Consider the following 21,486-nt stretch of genomic DNA (forward strand, 5'->3'; position numbering starts at 1 on the left):
TTCGCAATGTGTGATGTCTTCTGGCCCTTGCGAAATCATCCCAGAATATCATTTTCGTATTAGGACATTTTTAGAACTTTGAGATATTTATCCTTTGGTGTTTTCAATGCATGCCCAAGCCCCTAACTTAATTCCAAGTGAAATGCTAAAGTAAAATACGATTTGCAATGAACGTGGCTCCTAGTTTTCTTAATTAAATCTTATTTAACCAATTTCGTTGAATGAAGGTTTATGCTCGAGTGGCTTTTTATTTTAGTCTAAAAAAATTGGCTTCAGAACTGTATTTTATGCAGACATTGGAAAGTTGAGCAACTGCCTGTTGGAAGTGTTGAGTGTAGCCAGAGATAATTCAGACAAAAATCTTTGTTTTGTTAAGTATAGGCATTTTTGGTTAGATTTGATATTCCACAATGTCATGTTTAATGTTTATTGAAAAGAATCATGATTATGTCAAAATAACTTAGCTTTAATGGTCTGAAGTAGGATTTTTCTTACCAGGACTAGCAGAAGACCTAAATGGAGAGTTTTCTTTGTTACTGATGAACAGCATGGTCACAGTCTTTGAATTGTAGCAATGGGCTTCTAGTTATACAAAAAATGTTTATATATTTTAAGCTCTGTAATTTTAAGTTATGCCCCCCCCCCAAAAAAAAAGTCTGATTTCTAGAAAACAGAGACTTCCAGTGTGCATATGAGGGATTTTGAGGGATAAGGTCACTTCCCCATCAGATCTTTTTGAGATGGATTTTGGCGTCGGCAGTATTTATACCCCTGGATTTCCTAGAGTTACTGACTGTGAAAGAAAAGTGTTTTTAGTCCAGTTTAATGTTGGTGAATGGGGCCAGGTGGGTATCATAAATTAGTGAGGCAGATTATTCTCTCTGTTGATAGCACTGAAATCCAGATATTCATGCTTTACATGGCTTGTCTCATATAACCCCCTCCAATTACTCTGTGAGCCATTATCATTGCCAGTGTTTTTTTAACAGGTCAGGAAACTGTGGTACAAATTGGTTAAGTAACTTGTTCAGGTTCACCAGCTGGAAGTGGAAGAGCCAGGATCTGAACCATGGCAGTCTGGATCCAAGGCTTATGTCCTTAACCCCAGCCACTCTACACTTCTTCCCTTACTGCTGTGCTCTTTTTGGCCACATCTAACAGCCTCCCTAAAGTACAGACATTTCTGGCATCAAAGAACAATTCAGTGATCCATTTCAAGCATGCAGCCCCATTTCCCTAGTGGTGAAAATAAATGAGGACCACCCAAATGAGAACAAACAAAAGCTAATTTTTCAAAGCAAGGGAGCCAGCCACCATTACTTGTGTTTGGTAGAAACTCAAAAGCAGGCAGAGGACGGAGGAGGGTGGGAGAAGGCTGCAGTTATGTCCTGATTGGAGGCTATTGATACAGGGAAGCTGTACCTGAGCTACCTAAAAGCTGAGCTACCTAAATGCTGTGTGTTTGTTTAGGGGTATATAATTGACTTTCTCTGATTGGCCCTAAGTTGGAAGTAGGAGCAAAAATTGAGGAAGCTGTCAGTAATTATTCAAGTCCTGGTCATTTGGGGCAGGTTGCTACAGGGTTTCTTGTTTGGCTGCCTGGGCTGGTTGCTACAGTTTAACCCAGTTGCTGATAGTTTAACTTGTTAGATACTGTAGATGGTAGGTTGGTTTCTTGGACTGGTTGATACACATTGTCTGCAGAATTCTGTTTTTATATATAAGCTGGCCATTGTCCGTTTGTGTATTCATTCTCTCATAGGGCAAGGGTCTAAAATGTTTACTCCATGATACTTCAGCCGTAATTCATTGTGCAGGTGGTCATGCCTACTGACTGCCTGGACTACTGAGCTGGCCCTGACCAGGTGCTGCACAAGCTGTTGGCTCAGCAAGAAGGCAAGCCCAGCTCAGTTCAGGGTGTTGAGGCAACTGCCTGTACTAAACATGCTGAGTTGTCCTGTGGGCACAGTGAAGGGAGAAAGAGGGGAAGAGGTTCAGGGAGGGAAAACTTAACCTTCGAGAGGGGAAGGAGAGTGATGGAGGACTGAATCAAAGAGGCAGTCCCTTGTATGCTCAGGACAGCTGACAGCCCAAGCTTAAATATAGAAAACAACCGTAATATACTAAGTAAAGCTCTTTCGAGCTGATCATGATTCTTGATGATGGTGAGTATCAGTCTATGTTTACCAAGGCAGCTCATATAGCAGCCTATATGATATGATCAGTGTGTGCAGGATAAGGTAAGCCAATCATTCACAAACCAAAATCATCTATGCAGTCTTTTAAATACACAGATGCAGGTCTCACTCCTAGAGCTGCTGATTCAGTAAGTCTGGGTTGAGGGTCCAGCTTCTTTCATTTTTTGTCAAACCCCAGGAGTGAGTCTGATGCACAACCTGACTAGGAAGCCATTGCTTAGGCCAAATTCTCTTCTTTAATAGTGTCTTCATATAACAGATATTTTACTACATTCTTTCATTACTTCATTTAATTACTTTTATTTTTAAACATATTCTACATATTACTCTTCAAATCACTTTTGTCAAGTATTATTATTACAAATAATGTAATAACAAGATAATATATTCTCTGGTTATCATTGATGACTTTATGGCTTTTAGTGAAAGCAAGAGCCCAGAAGCCCAAATGAAAAATGTTGTTTACATTACAGACATGATAACGTAGTACATATAGAACCTCTGGAGACAACTCATCTGATTACATTACCATAGATTGGTATTTAAATTAAATTGTTTGGAGCAGCTGACACCATAAGACCTCTCAACAATTATGATGCACTGAGAAATGCTTTTTGCAGATGATTTATAATAGGCTGTATTCAATTTTCTTCCTCTCAAGAAAGGAAAGGGAAATTATTATATAAATTATTAATAATCACTTTAAAAATTAAATGTAAAATCACACTAAGTGTGTGTTTGTATATTCAATAAAGATTCAAAATAATAGTAGTAATAATAATAAAGCTACCTCCTGTCAAGGCTTACTATTGGCCAGTGTGATAAGCATTTTACATGGATTATCTCATTTACTTATCACAACAATTCTATGAGGTAGATACTCTTCCTATTTCCATTTTATAGATAGGGGAACTGATTCTCAGAGAATTTAAGTAACTTGCCTTGAGTCACAGTCTTCTAAATGGCACACTAAGATTCTAACCAGATGATCAGACATCATAGTCTGTGGTTTTTTTTTTTTTTCCTTTTCTTTCGAAATTTTAAATAAATGTGTTTTTTTATGCTATTATTATTATTTTTTGAGATAGAGTTTCGCTCTTGTTGCCCAGGCTGGAGTGCAATGGCGCAATCTCAGCTTACCGCAACCTCCACCTCCCGGGTTCAAGTGATTCTCCTATCTCAGCCTCCCGAGTAGCTGGGATTAAAGACATGCACCATTATTCCTGGCTTAATTTAAAAAAAATTTTTTTTTGTATTTTTAGTAGAGACAGGGTTTCTTCATGTTGGTCAGGCTGGTCTAGAACTCCCGACCTTAGATGATCCACCCGCCTCGGCCTCCTAAAGTGCTGGGATTACAGGCGTGAGCCACCGAGCCTGGCCTAGATGTGTTTTTTTACGAACAGTTTTAAATTTATGGAAAAGTTTAGAAGATAGTAGGAAGAGTTCCCGGATACTCTGCGTCCTTCGCATACTCCACACCCATTTTCCCGTTATTAACATCTTGCATGAGTGTGCTGCATTCATTACAATACAATATTGACACATTATTATTAACTAAAGTCCATGCTTTATTCAGACTTCCTTCGCTTTTACTTGATGTCCTTTCTCTGTTCCAGGATCCCATTCAGGATACCATATTACATTTAGTTGTTGTATCTTCTGGCTCCTCTTGGCTGTGATGGTTTCTCAGACTTTCCTTGTTTTTGATGACTTTGACAGTTTTGAGGAATATTGGTTGGAACTTATCCACTATTTTGTAGACTGTCTGTCAACTGCGATTTGTCTGATGTTTTTCTCATGATCAGACTGAGGTTTTGGATTTGGGGGAGGAAAACCATAGAGTACCAACCTGTATCCAGGGTCAGTACTATTTACAGGAGTTATCACTGCTTATGTTAACCACGGCTGAGGTGGCGTCTGTCAGATATCTGCCCTGTAAAATTACTTCACTTCCTTCTCTTTCTGTTTCTTACTTTTTGGAAGGAAGTCACCATATGCAGTAGAGCCTGCTTTTTTTGTGTTGCTGTTATTGTTTTGGAAACGGGATCTCACTCTGTCATCCAGGGTGAAGTGCAGTGGCACAGTCACAACTCACTGCAGCCTCGACCTCCCAGGCTCAAGTGATCCTTCCCACCTCAGACTCCCAAATAGCTGGGACTGCAGGCATGTGCCACCACACCTGGCAAATCTTTTTCTACAGATGGGGTCAGGCTGGTCTCAAACTCCTAGGCTCTAGCAATCCTCCTGCTTCAGCCTCCCAGAGTGCTGGGATTACCGATGTGAGCCACTGCTCCCGGGTAAGCCTGGTCTTTTGACCACTGTGTTATTTCTCTCACATGTTAGCTAGACAATGCTATGTCTAGCTCTCACTTCTCCTCTAAGCTAACACCTCACTGCTCTGTTCCTCTTTATGGTAAAATTCCTCAAAAGGGCTATTTATACTCCAGGTCCTCCATTCTTCCTTGAACTCCTCCAATCAGGGCTTCACCTCCCACTGCTCCATTGAAATTCCTCTCATCCCAAGTCACCATAGCTAAATTCAATGGTTGGTTCAAAGTTTTGATCTTATTTGATATAGTTGATCACTCCTTTCTCCTTTCTTCTTGAAGCACTTTTTTCCTTTTCTTTCTAAATTTTAAATAGATGTGTTTTTTTATGTTATTATTTTTTGAGATGGAGTTTTGCTCTTGCTGCCCAGGCTGAGTGTGGTGGTTCACGCCTGTAATCATGCCCCTGCTGGGTGCGGTGGTTCACACCTGTAATCCCAGCACTTTGGGAGGCCAAGGCGGGAGGATTGCTTGAGGTCAGGAGTTCAAGACCAGCCTGGACAGCATGGTGAAACCCTGTCTCTACTAAAAATGCAAAAAATTAGCCAGACATGGTGGCAGGCGCCTGTAATCCCAGCTACTTGGGAGGCTGAGGTAGGAGAATCCCTTGAACCTGGGAGGCCAAGGTTTCAGTGAGCTGGGATCACACCACCATACTCCAGCCTAGGCGACAGAGCGAGACTCCTGTCAGAAAAAAATAATAATAATAATAAAAATTATATGCTCCTTAATTTCTTCTCTTCTTATAGATTTATCTTGCTGTCTTAGAGTGCCCCTGGGCTTAGTCCATGGACCTCGTCTCTTCTGTTTATCTGCTAAATTTACATAAATTCCATCAATATATTAACTCCCAAATTTCTAGCTAGCCCAAGTCTCCCTAGAGAATGTCATCTTCATTTATCTATTTACCTATTTGACAGACATCTCCAACTTAACAGCTCAGAAATGCTCGCCCTAGCCCTCCCAAAGTTTTCCCATTTCAGTAATGGCTGCTCCATTCTTCATTTGTTCAGGCCAGAAATATTAGCCTTTTGTGACTTGTCACTTTCTCTCACAAACCACATCCTATCTCTCAGTAAATGATGCTGCTGACTGTGCCTTCAGGATCTATCTAATAATCTGACCGCTTCTTACTACTGCTACCACAGCCATCTTGGTACCAACCACCATCAGTTCCCACCTCTACTATTTTCGCAGTTGGCTGACTGGGCTCGGACTCCCTGCTACTGCCCTTGACTTCCTCGAGTGTCTTTGCAGCCCAGCAGTCAGCGAGCCTGTGATGCATGTAAAGCATATGCTATCATTGGCCTATTCAGAACCCTCCAGTGGCTTCCCAGGCCACTCAGAGCAAACCCCGAAGTTCTGCATGGCTTTTCTCACTTTCTTCTCCCTCTTGTTTGCTTGACTCCAACCACATTAGCTTTCTTGTTCCTTGAACACGCAATGAACATTCTTCCTGCCAGTAACCTTGTAGGCTTGCTTCTTCACTTCCTTCATGTTTTTGTTTAACTATTACCTACTCTGACCACTTTTTTGTTTTGTTTTGTTTTTTGAGATGGAGTTTTGCTTTTGTTGCACAGCCTGGAGTGCAATGGTGCAATCTTGGCTCACTGCAACCTCCACCTCCCGGGTTCAAGTGATTCTCCTGCCTCAGCCTCTCAAGCGGGATTACAGGTGCCTACCACCACACCTGGCTAATTTTTTGTATTTTTAGCAGAGACAGGTTTAACCATATGGGCCAGGCTGGTCTCAAACTTCTGGCCTTAGGTGGTGCTGGGATTACAGGTGTGAGTCACCATGCCTGGCCGTGACCACTCTTTTAAAATTGATTACCCCCTCTAACACTCCCTTATGCCTCTTCTCCAGTTTATTTTTCTCTATATTATTTATCACCTCTTACATACTTCATGTATGTAAGTATCTCTATGTATATATAAAATAAACTATATACATATGTAAACATATATATGTTTATTTGTTTATTCTTCATCTAGAAATAAGCTTCAAGGGGGCAGGGATATTTCCTTCCTTTGTTTCCTGCTGACTCTCTTAGCATTGAAAATTGTACTTGGCACAGAGCAGGCACTCACTAAATATATGTGTTTTGAATAAATTAATGAATCAACAAATGTCTATTAAACATCCAAAACCTTGTTGAGCAGAATCTTTGACAAAGCACTGTAAATACAATGTCCTAGTCCCTGCTTGTAAGAATTTTCCAATTTAGTGTAGGCAACAGACCTATAAAAGTTTAACAATGAAAGAATGTGTGGGGAAATAGTATTGATATTCACCTGGGAATGAAATTACATAGCTTCTGACTGAAACCTTGGTGTTGAGGGTGAATTCTCTCCCGGAGGTAGTTAATGTTAGGTTCCTACCTGTGTCTAGGATTAAGAGAGCAGGACAGACAGAGGGGCACCTGAGAAATCGCACACAGCCCTCCCCAGTTATGAGTCCTACTCAGGCATGGGGTAAAACATACACATGAGCTTAAGTATGAATAAGAACTATTTCTTCTAAAATATATTAACTAGTGAGTGTTAATGCTCACAGTCTGGTATGAAGAACAGATCTAACTTATAATTTTGACTTTTGTTTTACTTTTTTGGAATTAAAATAACTTTAACCTTAATAGTTCTTTTAAAAAATTGTCTAATTTTTTGCATGCTTTGTAGAAAGAAAGAAACATCTTTCCTTTTTCCATTACAGTATCTAAAAACAAGCTCTGTGAGAATGGAGTCTTAATTTTACAGGGGTTTTGGCATGTGGTTGTATGCAAATACAAAGATTCCAAATACGGATGTGTTGCGTTATTTGAAAAAACCCCTTCAGAGACATATTTGCATATGGAGACGTGATTTCTGCAACTGAAAACCCCAAAGGTTAACACTACTTAGACAGTCCTGCACTCTTAAAACAGCCTTCAAGGACCTTTGAGCATGTGATTTCTGAACTTCTTAGGTTGACTTTTTGGCTTATGTGACTCCAATATGACTTTCAACAAAAGATTTGTGTTCCAAAAAATGGTTTTCAACAATGCTTTACTAACAGCATGTTTTTCTTAATTTGTATTTTCAGTTTAGAATGCTTTTAACTTTATCAACACAATTAATCATTGAGAACTTTTCTCTATATTTTTATTTGATATGTACTATGAGTAAACAAAGTCCTATATTCTGAAAGGGGACAAGTAAGGGAGAGTTGGAGAAAATGATGAATATTGAAGAATGTAATTAACATGTTGATAGTTTGCATTCCTGTTGTATCAGATTGAAACTATTTTATAGAATTGGATCTAAATGAAGTATGCATTTTATGGATGCTAATAATACTCTTTAGCGATGTTTCTATTCAGAATGCATCATCGTTAGAGAAAAGCTATTAAGGTTGCAGTGTGAATCACCAGTTGGAAAAAGAGAAAACATATTTCACTTCCAGTCCAGAAGCAATCCATACATGCAGGCAGTCTGGATCAGTTTTTCACCATGAACTTCTGCTATTAGAAAAAAATGCCTTTGACTAACCTAGCTTTCCTTAGATTTGGTGCAAACTCAGAACTATAAGCCCCTGGTCAATTTAGAGAACTTAAAACCCCAGCTCATTTGACATCTGTTCATTCATATTCCAGCTGAATCTCAGAAATGTGCTTAAGGGAGAGCATCTGATATTAGCAGTTTCTCAGCCAAGTCACAGGACAGGACAGCACAGAGTCATGGCCTGCTGCACTTTTAAAAGGGTAATCGAGGAATTAAAAACAAAACAAAACAAAAAACAAAGAATGGAATTTATGGAAAGTATGGAATGAAAAGCTGACATTCCCTGGGACTTGAAATGTTAACTGTGGATTTCCTTTACAGCTATCAACTGTGCCTTTCCTTCTGTGGCAATTGTGAGCAATTGAAGGTAGCTTCAACCTCCTGGGCTCAAGCTATCCTCCCACCTCAGCCACCTGAGTAGTTAGGATTACAGATGCATGCACACCACCAAGCCTGGCTAATTTTTAAATTTTTTGTAGAGATGGGGTTTTGCCATGTTGCCCAGACCTGTCTTAAACTCCTGGGCTCAAGCGATTCTCTTGCCTTGGCCTCCCAAAGTGCTGGGTTTACAGGCGTGAGCCACTGCACCCAGCCTTGATTAATTTTCTAATAGAAAACATAGAAACCTAAACTTTCCCTTTGCTGAAATTTGATATTTAGAGTTCTCTTGTTGGAATGTTCATTTTGAGAGTGGGAAGTGTTTTACAGATTAGAGGTGCTATAATTAATTAACAGGCCAGGGAAGAGCAAGAAGATTTATTATATGTTTTAGGTGGGACTACAAGGACATTTGTGAAGAAGTTTGAGATTGTTCAGTGAGGCTATGTTTTGCCTGGAGTTGTGTCATAGGTCGATGGCAGTGCCACCACTAAATACATACGTTCCTGTACTCTCCCAGAGGCCCACGGGAATGCTTTGTTTTGATTAAGAACCTTTTTTCTTGGAAAGCAGGATAGTCTGTGGGGCTCAGACTCATTCATTTGTCTTGTTTTCAATCTGAAACTCTAGTGATTATTTTTTTCCTCCCCAGGATAGTGTACTCTATCCAATACTTCAAGAATTGGCCTCTCTTTAGAAGTACTCAGTTTTAGACATGGCATGGCTTAGGCTTCAGAAACCACCCCTCCAGAAAGGCTTCCCTGCTGTTCTCATCTTTAGGTAGAGGCCTGTCTTCATAGTCAACCCACGCTTGGTGCATGCAATTACTGTATTGCTGACATATAACAGATACTCAACAAGTGTTTGAACTACACTGATTTGCAGTATTTCTCTTAAGAGCTTTTAGAAATAGCTAAATAAAGTGTTTATTAAAAATGTGCCTCAATGAAATAGGCAGATTACCTCATCAGAAAGAAATACATTAAAATAACATTACAACATTTGGCTAATATTTTTGCTTTTTAAGGCTTCCTTTTAAAAATGATAAGCTATCTAAAACATATATTGGCATGTGGATAGTCTTTGCCTCTTTGTGAAACGTCATCTCTTCAAGGAGATGAGGAATGAATATATTCTTCCCAGAACTTGTAATATGGAGGAAGGGCAAAGACATTCTAACTCAATTATGTCAGACATTTTATTCTAGCTATTTTTCTTTCCTTACAGCCTAAACATGCATTCAAATAGAATGTCTCAACTTTATCTTCCCTTGTTTAATATGTAATTTGCAAAGGCTGCCACTCTGTTTAACTCTGTTCTGGTACAGGTTGTAACAGAGTAACAAAATTCAAGATATGACCTTGTGTATATCAGTCAGGATAGACCAAGTTATGCTGCAATAACAAGCAGCACCAAAATCTCAGTGGTTTAACATAGCAGAGGTTTACTTTTTGCTCCCAGGAAGAGCTCTGAGAGTCCAGCAAACTCTCCTCCATGTGGTGGCTCAGCATTTCAGGCTGCTTTGGTCTTGAGGCAGCCCCCTGTCAACACGTGGTGAATTGTACCCTGGTTCTTCAGTGTTTCTGGCTGGAAGAGACATAAAGGCGTGCCTAATCTGAAAGGGCAGGGAAATGGAATCCTCTATGATGGGATAGAGGGTTGGAAGTTATTAGCGGCACTAGTAATGTCTACCATGTCAATTTTTAGCTCATAAAAAGAGGGCCAGTAATGGTTTCATATTGTGGAAACTTTCAACTTTCAGAATTTACTCATCGCCTCAGTGGGAGCATAAAGTTGAGGTAAATTGAATATTCCAGCAAAGGCTTGTAGAACCAAAAATTGGGCAGGGGGGGAATGCGATATAAAGGCAGAAGATATCTGCCTTTCTGCTGGCTTGATTTCAAATATAACTGGTGTAGCAACTCCCTAAGAAATGAATGACCTTTGGACTCTAAAACAGACTTTTGTGTGTGTGTGTGTGTGTGTGTGTGTGTGTGTGTGTAAACGGAGTCTCACTCTGTTGCCTAGGCTGGAGTACAATGGTCTCAGCTCAGCTCACTGCAACCTCCACCTCCTGGATTCAAGTGATTCTCCCACCTCACCCTCCTGTGTAGCTGGGACTACAGGTGCACACCATCACACCTGGCTAATTTTTGTATTTTTTTAGTCAAGATGGGGTTTCACCATGTTGGCCAGGCTGGTCTCAAACTCCTGACCTCAAGTTATCCTCCTGCCTCAGCCTCCCAAAGTGCTGGAATTACAGGTGTGAGCCACCACGCCTGGTCCCCAAACAGACTTTTAACAGAAGAAATTTTCACAAGACTTATCATTCTTCTGATATCTAAACAACCATTGCCTTTTAAAAGCACATCTGCCTTTGGAGTATCTCCTTGGTGGAAAGGGGAGTCCTGTCTCCTATGAGATCACATTGGTTCCTGCTGGAGGGCAGCTTCCACATACTGGTATGTGGCAGGATGAAAGGGTGCTGAGCTCCTAAAGCCAGTTATGGTGGCATGTCAGGAGTCCCCCATGACCACCCTCAGATAACAGTAGGATTTGATCCACAGACTTGCATCCAGGATCCTAAATTTTTTAGCGTCTCTGGAAGGTAAAGTTATGAAAGGATGCTGCCATCACCACCAGTAACCCCAAAACACTGTTAATTTTAGTGCTCAATATTCCAGGTTGTAAATATTATCATAGGAACGAGACCACCTTTTCTGTCATTTGCTTTCTTTCTCTCCACTTTGCCTCAAAGTACACTTTAAAATTTGGAAGTTGTGCAGAAAGGCAACATAAATTTTCACTTGAAGAAACCTGTTAAATCAGGGCACCACAAACTCATATGCTTTCTGCACAGGTTTAAGATGTTTATGCCAAACTTTAATTGAATTATTTAAAGCCTAGTATCCTAGTAAAACATTTCCCTGATTTTACCCAGATACTAGCTTTTAAAATTGCTCAAAAGTGTTCAAGGGGAAGACAGGGGGAACAAAACACCATTTCTCAAACCTTCAACAATTGAATCTAACTGTATTACAAATGAATAATAACCACACTGAAGGGGTGAGGAAGAAAAGAATTAATCTAAGTAAGTTTGGAACACAACATCTTAACTGGATGTGCTTATGCTAAGGACAGAAAGAACTATGTATTCTGATTTTGCTAATGTGTTTCTCACAAGGTTATGGGTTGGCAATTCTGAAAGTACTTTATGTGCATTGTAGAATTAAACAAACAAGTAAATATATTATCAATAATATTATTGTTCAAGAATAAAGTTACAAATGAGGAAGGACTGAAATATACCCTGTGATGCTGGATTAAAATCCGAAGCATCAGAATAAATTCTTGGTATTTAATATATGCACATACAGGTAGAGGAATAGAGATCCACGGATGAGTGTTCATACCTATATTTCCTTGCTCTGTGTTCTTAGAGGGCCTAGAAGCAATGGAACCTTGGCCACAATGAACAATTCTAGCACCGGGATTGAGCTTCTATACACCATTGTCCAATAAAGAGACCAGAGATCATTAGACAAATAATTGCAGTCCAGGAAAGGGGGAAATACAAAATAAGCCTGGATCACCTTGTAGAGCCAGAAAATAAGGAGATACTCACAAAAAGATAGGACTTGTCAAAAGAACATACGAGGCCTGCTGTGGTAGTTCATACATGTAATCCCAGCACTTTGGAAGGCCAAGGCGGGCAGATTGCTTGAGCTTGATCCTAGGAGTTTGAGACCACCTGGGGCAATGTGTCAAAACCCCATCTCTACCAAAAAGGAAAAAACAACCCACACAAATACAAAAATTTGCTGGGCATGGTGGTGTGGTGCACACCTGTAGTTGCAGCTACTTGGGAGGCTGAGGTGGGAGGATGGCTTGAGCCTGGGAGATGGAGGCTGCAGTGAGCTGAGATTGCCCCACTGCACTCCAACCTGGGTGACAGAGTGAGATCTTGTCTCAAAAATAATAATAATAATAATAAAATTTTAAAAACCAGAAAAAAAAGAACACAAGAGTCAACCTACATGGACAAAGCTAGAATAATTTTAGCAACAAAATTATTAATGATAGTACTGGATTTTAACCCGTGGGATAAAATAAATATCCATGAGCCCATAGATGTAAATAAACAACTGGATAAATAAATAAATAAACATAGGAGAAAGGACAGCTGTTTCTTACCAAAGAGTTCATGAAGGAAAAAGGGAAAATAGAAAAATCACCATTAAGCGAATACTGTAGTAATAATTGTGATAAATAAGATCCACTGGTGGATGCAAAATATTAGTAGCCCAAATCTGAGGAGAAGCAGAGTATTTTCATAATCTCAAAGTATCTCCCCCTAAATATTTATTAATTACAAAGGGAAAGATAATTTTATAGTAGAGAAACTCTGCAGACACTCCCTTCACTAAGTGATCAGAATAAACATTATTATTGATAAGACATCACTATCTTAAACCTCTTGATATGATGCACTGAGAAGGACAATGTCATTTCACCGTCCTGAAAGACAAGGAAAGATTGAGGGACCATCATAGATTGGAGGAGATTAAGGAGAAGGAACAATTAAACATAATATGGAAAACTGGATAGGATCTTAGAACAGATAATGGGCATTAGTGGAAAAGCTAGTGAAATTAGAATAAGGTTTGCAGTTATCACTGATTCTGATCTTTGTATTGTGGTTAGTAAGATGTCAACATTAGCAGAAGGCAGGTGAGTATATGCCAAATTAGTTCAAAATAAAAGTTATAAATAAGAGGAAAGTTAAAGTTATAAATAAGAGGAAATAAACATAAGGTACACAAAAACAAGTATTTCAATGAAAGTACAGTAAACAATTCTTTGTTTATATTGCAATTTCCACAGCAGAGAGACTTTCAAGCAGCTGGCTGGATGTTCGTCATATTGAAAAGTATGTAGACCAAGGTAAAAGTGGAACAAGAGAATTACTTTGGTCCTGGGCACAGAAAAACAAGACCATCGGTGACCTTTTACAGGTCCTCCAGGAGATGGGGCATCGTCGAGCTATTCATTTAATTACAAACCATGGTAAATGCTGATTCTTATAATGTGGCTCTTAATCTGTAATAGGAACTATAGTTTGTAAATTCGAATATTGCATTTTATCCAAGACATTGACTCATGCTGTGTGTCAGTGTTTCCTTACCTGTGGCTTTTATCTGGAAGGGACTTTCCAGCTTCACATTTTCTTGTGACACTTTCTTCCCTTATCACCTAACTTATACAACATATTTCTTTCTACCACTTTATAGTTTTGTTTTGTTTTTTTAATTTACTTTTACTTACAAACTACACTTTTTAAAATGTTTCATTTTTCGCAGTTAATAGAATGAGCTTGCTATCAAAAACTCCGAAACTCTTTGAGTCATAAACGTAATTGGAATCATAGTATTTGAGAAACAGATCATGCTATTCTTTGTTTTACTATATATTACAAGTTGAAAACATAATTGTATTTTCCCCCTATATTTAGTATTTTATATTGCACCTACCTCCAGAATAATCTTGGGATGTTTCTTTTATCTTCACTGCTATTTTTACGCCATAGCGTTTAACCCTGCCTTACTTGTTACTACCCATTCCACAGTAGCCTAATTCTTCCCTTTGTTTATCTTCTCTATTTCTGATGCTGTGTCATGCCTTATATTTAGAACCTGATCAATAAAGCTCGTGAAGTTTTCTCCATGTATTCTTTGTCAGTGAAATAATCTAACGTTACCTGTTCTGTTTGTTCCACTCAGATGTATTCATTTCAACAATAATGATCTTGGGGCTTATGTTATAGACCCAAGGCTCTTAGATTGGAAACTCTTTTGAATCAACATCTTTGTTCTTTGGCTCTTTTTATAGATCACATTTTTAGTTTTGTGTATTTGCACACATGTTCTTTGGTAATATATTTAGTGCACAAGAGCCCTTGCACACACACACACAAGGAATCCTGAGAGGTTTGTACAAGAAAACTGTAGCTTCACATTGACTTTTATCTTGATCTTTCCTATTAATGGGGTATTAGTTCCTAATAGACTTCCACCATGGTATTATTCATATAACTTGGCTAATTCCCTTTGTCTTTTGCACATTGTTTCTTCACTTAGTTTAGTGCAGCAGAATATTTCACTGTGAAGTTGACTGAGCAAGTGAAATTCAGTGAGTCCCTGGGAACTGTAAATGCAATGCCTTTTCCATTATCTGAGCCTTTCTCAGCCACTGAAACCACCCACATGGCTTGCTGTTCATAATACAAACTTATGCCACTTTAATAGGACACCCAGGTATGTTTTATACGGCAGCGTTCAGTGTTCTGGAATAAATTTTAGAGTACATTTTCACTCTCTATGTTGTTTATTTATGCAACAGAGAATAAGTTGGACTGTAAGTAGACAAAAATTCCACATTCTTGGTTGACTCTCAGTCTGTTGCACATACAACATTTATTTTTCTTTTTTGGATGTGAGATTAGCTGATTGGTAAAAAGACTTTACTACCCTAGTACAAAGAGATAGGCAAATCTGAAGTGAAGAGGAGGATAGCACCTTACTTCTTTACTAAAGAAAATAGCATTATTTAATTGTAATTGATTGAGTTGGTGTTTCAAATTAAGTAACAATTTTGAAAAAGTTAATTACGTAGTTGTTATAAGTGAGATGTGATGATTTGTTGGAAGCATAAGTGTATCTTGCTCAACAGGGGTTTCCTATCATGGCTACTCACTAAATTAGGAGTTGGAGCTCCTAACTGAAGATGGATAAAACGATTTAGTCTTTCTGTGTTGCTACCATGGACAGATTTATCAGTTATCTAAATAATCAGCTATTGCCCACCTTTCCTTGCAATTTTCTTCTGTTTTGTGGAACTGATTTTATTTTAGAGGAATTTGGGGCTTTTATATTCCAACTTCCAGGCATCACTTTGTAGATTTGGATTTTCCCAGTCTTATAAAAATGGGCCTTTGATTTCCTCCCAGGTACTGTGCCTACAATTCAGGTTGCTGCTGCTCGATGGTTTCTTCACATCAGTAAAGCATTCTGTCAGATCTCAGGACATACCAAAATTGCTCAAGAAACTAGAATCTCTATTTTTTGTTATTATATTTCTGACATGCATGTCCTTATATATCACTTTTTGCATTTATATTTCAATGATCAACAGTTGTTTTCCAGTTTTGACACAAAATTCACAGCTTTCTACTGGCTTCTTAAGAGAGCCATTTTCAATTTTCCATTTTATGTGCCAATGAAGTATTATCTCTCTTTTCACAAACAGCAAAAGAATAATGACTTTTAGTGCCCCTACAGCCCCCAGATTTCACATTTTTTTCTACACAAATTCAGTATGTTTGTTATTTTTTCTTCTTGCCTAGTTGCCCTGGCTAGAACCTTTAGCATGTTGAGTAGAAGCGGCAAGACCGGACATCCTTTCCTTGTTCCTGATCTTAAGGGGAAAACATTCAGTCTTTCACAGTTAGTGATGATAACTGTCAGTTTTTTATAGATGGCCTTTATCATATTGAGGACATTTTCTTCTGTTGGTAGGGCTTTTATCATGATAGGGTGTTGGATTTTGTCAGCTGCTTTTTTGTCATCTATTGAAATGAACATGTGTTTTTTCTCCTTCATTCTGCTAATGTGGTGTATTACATTGATTGATTTTCAGACATTAAACAAATATTGGATTCCTGGGATACATCCCATTTGGTCATTGTATCTAATCCTTACATGCTTCTGGATTCAGTTTGCCAGTATTTTGTTGAGGATTTTTGCATCTATATTTGTAATAGGTATTTGTCTGTTGTTTTCTTGTAATGTCTTTATTTGGCATTGGTATCAGAATAATACTGATCTCATAGAATGATTTGGGAATTGTTCTATCCTTTTCTATTCTGGAAGAATTTGTGAAGGACTGGTGTTAATCTTCTTTAAATGTTTGGTAGAATTCACTTGCGAAGCTATCTAAGCCTCGGCTTTTCTTTGTGGGAAGTTTTAAAGTACCAGCTCAAACTCTTGTTATGAGTCCATGTATATTGTTTATTTTTACTTGAGTTAGTTTCAATAGTTGTGTCTTCCTAGAAATCTGTCCATGTCATCTAAGTTATCTAATTTTTGGCATATCATTGTTCATAATATTCCTTTATAATTCTATTTATTTCTGTGAGGTCAGTGTTGACGTCCCCTCTTTTTTTTCTTGATTTTAGTAATTTGAGTGTCTTTCTTGGTCAGTTAAGCTAAAAGATTGTCAATTTTATTGATCTTTTCAAAGAAATGATTTTGGTTCTATTGATTTTTCTTTTTAAAAAATCCTCTATTTTGGCCAGGCGAGGTAGCTCCCGCCTGTAATCCTAGCACTTTGGGAGGCCGAGGCAGGCAGATTGCCTGAGCTGAGGAGTTCGAGACCAGCTTGAGCAAAACAGTGAAACCCCGTCTCTACTAAAATACAAAAAAATTAGCCGGCATGGCAGCGTGCACCTGTAGTCCCAGCTATTCAGGAGGCTGAGGCAGGAGAATTGCTTGAACCCGGGAGGTGGAGATTGCAGTGAGCCAAGATCGCACCACTTCACTCCTCACTCCAGCCTGGTTGACAGAGTGAGACTCCATCTCAAACAAACAAACAAACAAACAAAAAAATCATCTGTTTCATGTATTTCTAATCTAAAGTATTTCCTTCCTTTTGCTTGCTTCAGTTTAGGTTGTGCTTCTTTTTATAGTTCCTTAATGTGAAAGTTTAGTTTACTGATTTGATGCATTTCTTCTTTTTTTAAGGTAGGCACTTGCAGCTATAAATTTCCCTCTAAGCATGGCTTTTGCTGCATCTCATAACTTTTGATATGTTGTGTCTTCATTTTCATTCATCTCAAGGTATTTTCTAATTTCTGTCATGACTTCTTTTGTAACTCATTGGTTATTTACGATTTTGTTGTTTAATTTCCAGATACTTGTGAATTTCCCAAATTTCCTTCTGCTGCTGATTTCTGCTTGCATTTCAATGTGATCAGAAAATAGACTTTGTATGATTTTAATCCTTACACATGTATTTGAAGTTCATTTAATTGCCTAAGGTCAGGTCTGTTCTGGAAAATGTTCAATGTACACTTGAGAAATATGTGTATATTTTGGTTTTGGATGGAATGTTCTATAGATGTCTCTTAAGTCTGGTTTATAGTGTTATCAAAGAAATTTGTTATTAATTGGTTATGCTTTCTTGCTAGTTTTCTAAGCAAAATAATTTAAGAAACACTAGAAGATAATCTAGAAAGAAGAAAGCTAGAATATAAAATGAAAGTTTTCTAGTCTGAGACAAAATGTTAGAAATGACAGCAAAATATGGCAGGGTTTTAATCTGTTGTAGGAAGCTACATAAATTACCTCAGTCCAGACAGCACTCTACCAGAGAGAAGTTATAGTCAACATTTGGGGTGGTAAGTATTTGTGATTGATACACACACACACGCACACACACACACGCCACTTCCAATACTTTATGGCACAAGATGATATAAAAAAAGATAAACGAACCCAGGAAGATACAATATCATAATTGTAACATTTAAAAATATATGTGCAAAAATGCTGATGACACAGCTGGGCACTGTGGCTCATGCCTGTAATCCCAGCTACTCAGGATGCTGAGGCAGGAGAATCACTTTAACCCAGGAGGCGGAGGTTGCAGTGAGCCAAGATTGTACCACTGCACTCCAGCCTGGGTGACAGAGCAAGACTCTGTCTCAAAAAAAAAGGCCCGGTGTGGTGGTTGGCTCATACCTGTAATCCCAGCATTTTGGGAGGTCGAGGCAGGTGGATCTCTTGAGGCCAGGAGTTCGAGACTAGCCTGGCCAACATGGTGAAGCCCCATCTCTATTAAAAATACAAAAAAAATTAGCCAGGCATGCTGATGGGTGCCTGTAATCCCGGCTATTTGGGAGGCTGAGGCAGAAGAATCGCTTGAACCTAGGAGGCAGAGATTGCAATGAGCCGAGATCATGCCACTGCCCTCCAGCCTGGGCAAGAGTGAGACTCCATCTCAAAAAAACAAAAACAAAAACAAAACCTGATAACAATTTTTAAAAAAAATTTTCTTCTGTGTACTTTAATATTTTTAATGTCTAACAATAATTTATCTTATTTATTACTTATTTATTATTTAATTATTTAAATTATTTAAAGTTATATTAATAATAGATTAAGGCAACTACTTATGTTTTAAGTGAACAAAAGTATGTTTGTATAACATTTGTTAATTAGAAAACTATTTCACAAATATAACACTTCACAAATAATACTTCCACAAATTTATTGTAAGTGTTCGATGGGAATGAAACTTTAGAAATCAACAATGACTAGCAAGACATTTATTTTCAGAGTCTCAGAAAGAAAAAAAACATTAGGGACATAGAATTGTTTTGTATCTACCTTCCCGTATTTCTCTTTCAGGAGCAGTCTTGAGTCCTTCAGAAAAGAGTTATCAGGAAGGTGGATTTCCAAACATATTACTCAAGGTAGAGTATGTGTGCATGGAAAATGAGCCTTGAACTTTGTTGTATGTATAATTGAGCAAAAGGAATGAAATTAGCAGGCAGAAAAATGCTGGATTTGCCAGCACTTTTTAAAAATCAGAAATGCCCTGGTTCTCTCATTATTCTCTATTTAGTTGAGGATTCAGGAAAGTAGAGATTTATAAATATTTGAGAAATTAAGAGCTTTCTCTTCTCAGTGATCTGTCAGAGATGAGACTCAGAACTACTAAGGATGCTGTGATTTATATATTTGTCTTAACTCAGCTTTTAATTTTCCTTTTTTAGTTGGTGTTTTGCATATCACTGTTAGTTTTTATTACAGCAAACTAGCAGTGATCATTTTTATAGCATTAGAAGTAATTTAAAATTGACTTTAACTGACTGTGGCATTGAAACTTGAGTTTTTACCGTTGGTATGAAAGCCTTAAATATGGCAATGAATGCTATTAAATAAAGTGAAATAACTTTGATTTCTGCTAACTTTATTTTAAATTAGGTTGCACTCTGTTGCACTGCAGAGTCCCCAGGGAGCTTTAGATTTCTGTTGAAGTTCTGTTCTTTCTAGACTTATGAAATAGAATTACTTTAGTATGTATTTCTTCTCTTAGGAAACAGCCAGTGTCACAGTGGATAATATTCTTATTCCTGAACATAATGGAAAAGGTAAGAAAAAACAACTTTTTCCAACAATTTTTTTTAAAATCATACTTTCATTTAAGTGAATTAAGAAGGAGAAATACCCAGTAAACACAATAACCATATAAATTCAGATTCAGTATAAAATTTCATAGATACTAAAGTAATTTCAATTTGATTGACACTTATAGTTCTAATAGATGACACATTATTATGTTAAGGCTCCATTGGCAAATGAAGAATGCAATTGTGGTCTCTTCACACAGGGGTATGTTTTTGTTTTTTTGTTAGTAAAATTTGCTATGTTTGTGTGTCATGGGAAAACATTTTTAAAATTATGTTGAGATTATATAGTTTTAGAAATGCTCACAGCAATTACAGAAATCTTTCAAGATGATTGTAGAGCAATGCTGAAGGTCAGTATGAAAATCTGGTTATTTTCCATATCAACTTTCCTACTTTATTAGCAGGAAGAATAATTTAGTTCCGCCTGGAGTCATTCTGATAAATTTTAAAGACTATTTAAGGCTGTGTTGACTAGTCTTTGCCACTAGATCTGATACTTCTTTCATTGAAAAAAGAATTAGAAAAGTTAGATAAGGCTTTGGTTCTTTAGCAATAAGGTCTAAATCAAACATTAAGTGTCTTCAGAGAGGATTTTGTATTAGCTATGGAAATATAGCCAAAATTGGGTTCTGAAGGACATAGTCAAACTTTTCCTTTTCAATTGGTATTTGATTACTCTTTGCATGTTTTCTCCCAATCTCCATTTTGGGTGAGTTTTTAAAAGGCTGAATCATCTTTCTAATTTACTCTGAGGAAGTAAATTAGGCAGTTAGAGGGTTTGGCACATGAAAAGTGTTTCTATCAGTCATGCTTGGAGAATATTGCTTACTCATGTCAATATTTCCACTTCCATAATTTTTTAGTAGTTTTAGGTTCACAGTGGGTCAACAGCAACACATTGACCTAATGACCAGGAAATTGAATCTTGGAAGAATTTCTTCCCCTAAGCTCTTTGGCTGATCTCTTTTGAGAGGAGGTAAAATCACAATGCTGCTGTTCTAACCCTTTGCTCTGTGGAATGGTGGGAACTAGATCCAAGTAAATGTGCAGAGAGCACATGATGGGCTTCGGCTTTGGTTCCTGGACCTTTCTCTACTGACCTTCCACTGGACTCTGAATTGTTTCTAATATAGAAGTTTTGGTTATAATGGTGATGTTCATTCTTAGATAACTTATCTTCCCCCTACTTTCCTTCCTAAGGAATACTGCCTAAATCTTCAATCAGCTTTCAAAACATCATAGAAGGAACTAGAAATTTCCACAAAGACTTCCTAATTGGAGAAGGAGAGATTTTTGAGGTATACAGAGTGGAGATTCAAAACCTAACATATGCTGTCAAATTATTTAAACAGGTATGGAAAGAATTATTGTCACAGGACATCAATTCCATTTATTTGCTCATCTTTCATATTTAAAAAAGTCATTTTTCATCGATGTTGAAAGGGGTATTTGAACATAAAATTTTATAAGTGGAAATAAGAGATATGATTTCAGGTGCCTGAAGAAATAAAGACCTGTCTTGCAAGAATGTGGAAGTTAAATGCTTTCCATCCCCAGATGTATAGCATGAAAGACTTTTCCAGGCTGGGCGTGGTGGTTCACGCCTGTAACTCCAGCACTTTGGGAGCCCAAGGTGGGTGGATCACTTGAGGTCAGGAGTTTGAGACCAGCCTGATCAACAGGGTGAAACCCCATCTCTACTAAAATCACACAACTTAGCTGGACATGGTTGTATGCTCCTGTAGTCCCAGCTACTCGGGAGGCTGAGGCAGGAGAATTCCTTGAGCCCAGAA

General features: G+C 38.0%; 1 protein-coding gene across 1 annotated transcript in view; it reads left to right on the forward strand.

Moving 5' to 3' along the window:
- Positions 1–740: 740 nt before the first annotated feature.
- IRAK3 (interleukin-1 receptor-associated kinase 3) overlaps positions 741–21,486 on the forward strand; it is a 51,607-nt gene continuing 30,861 nt past the window's right edge. Inside the window, exons 1-5 of the mRNA XM_011976648.1 lie at positions 741–831; positions 13,327–13,509; positions 18,909–18,973; positions 19,600–19,654; positions 20,894–21,045. Of these exons, the coding sequence (XP_011832038.1) occupies positions 741–831; positions 13,327–13,509; positions 18,909–18,973; positions 19,600–19,654; positions 20,894–21,045 (546 nt within the window). The remainder of the gene's footprint in view (positions 832–13,326; positions 13,510–18,908; positions 18,974–19,599; positions 19,655–20,893; positions 21,046–21,486) is intronic.

The sequence above is a fragment of the Mandrillus leucophaeus genome, unplaced genomic scaffold (assembly GCF_000951045.1).
Source record: "Mandrillus leucophaeus isolate KB7577 unplaced genomic scaffold, Mleu.le_1.0 Scaffold169, whole genome shotgun sequence".
NCBI lineage: Eukaryota > Metazoa > Chordata > Mammalia > Primates > Cercopithecidae > Mandrillus > Mandrillus leucophaeus.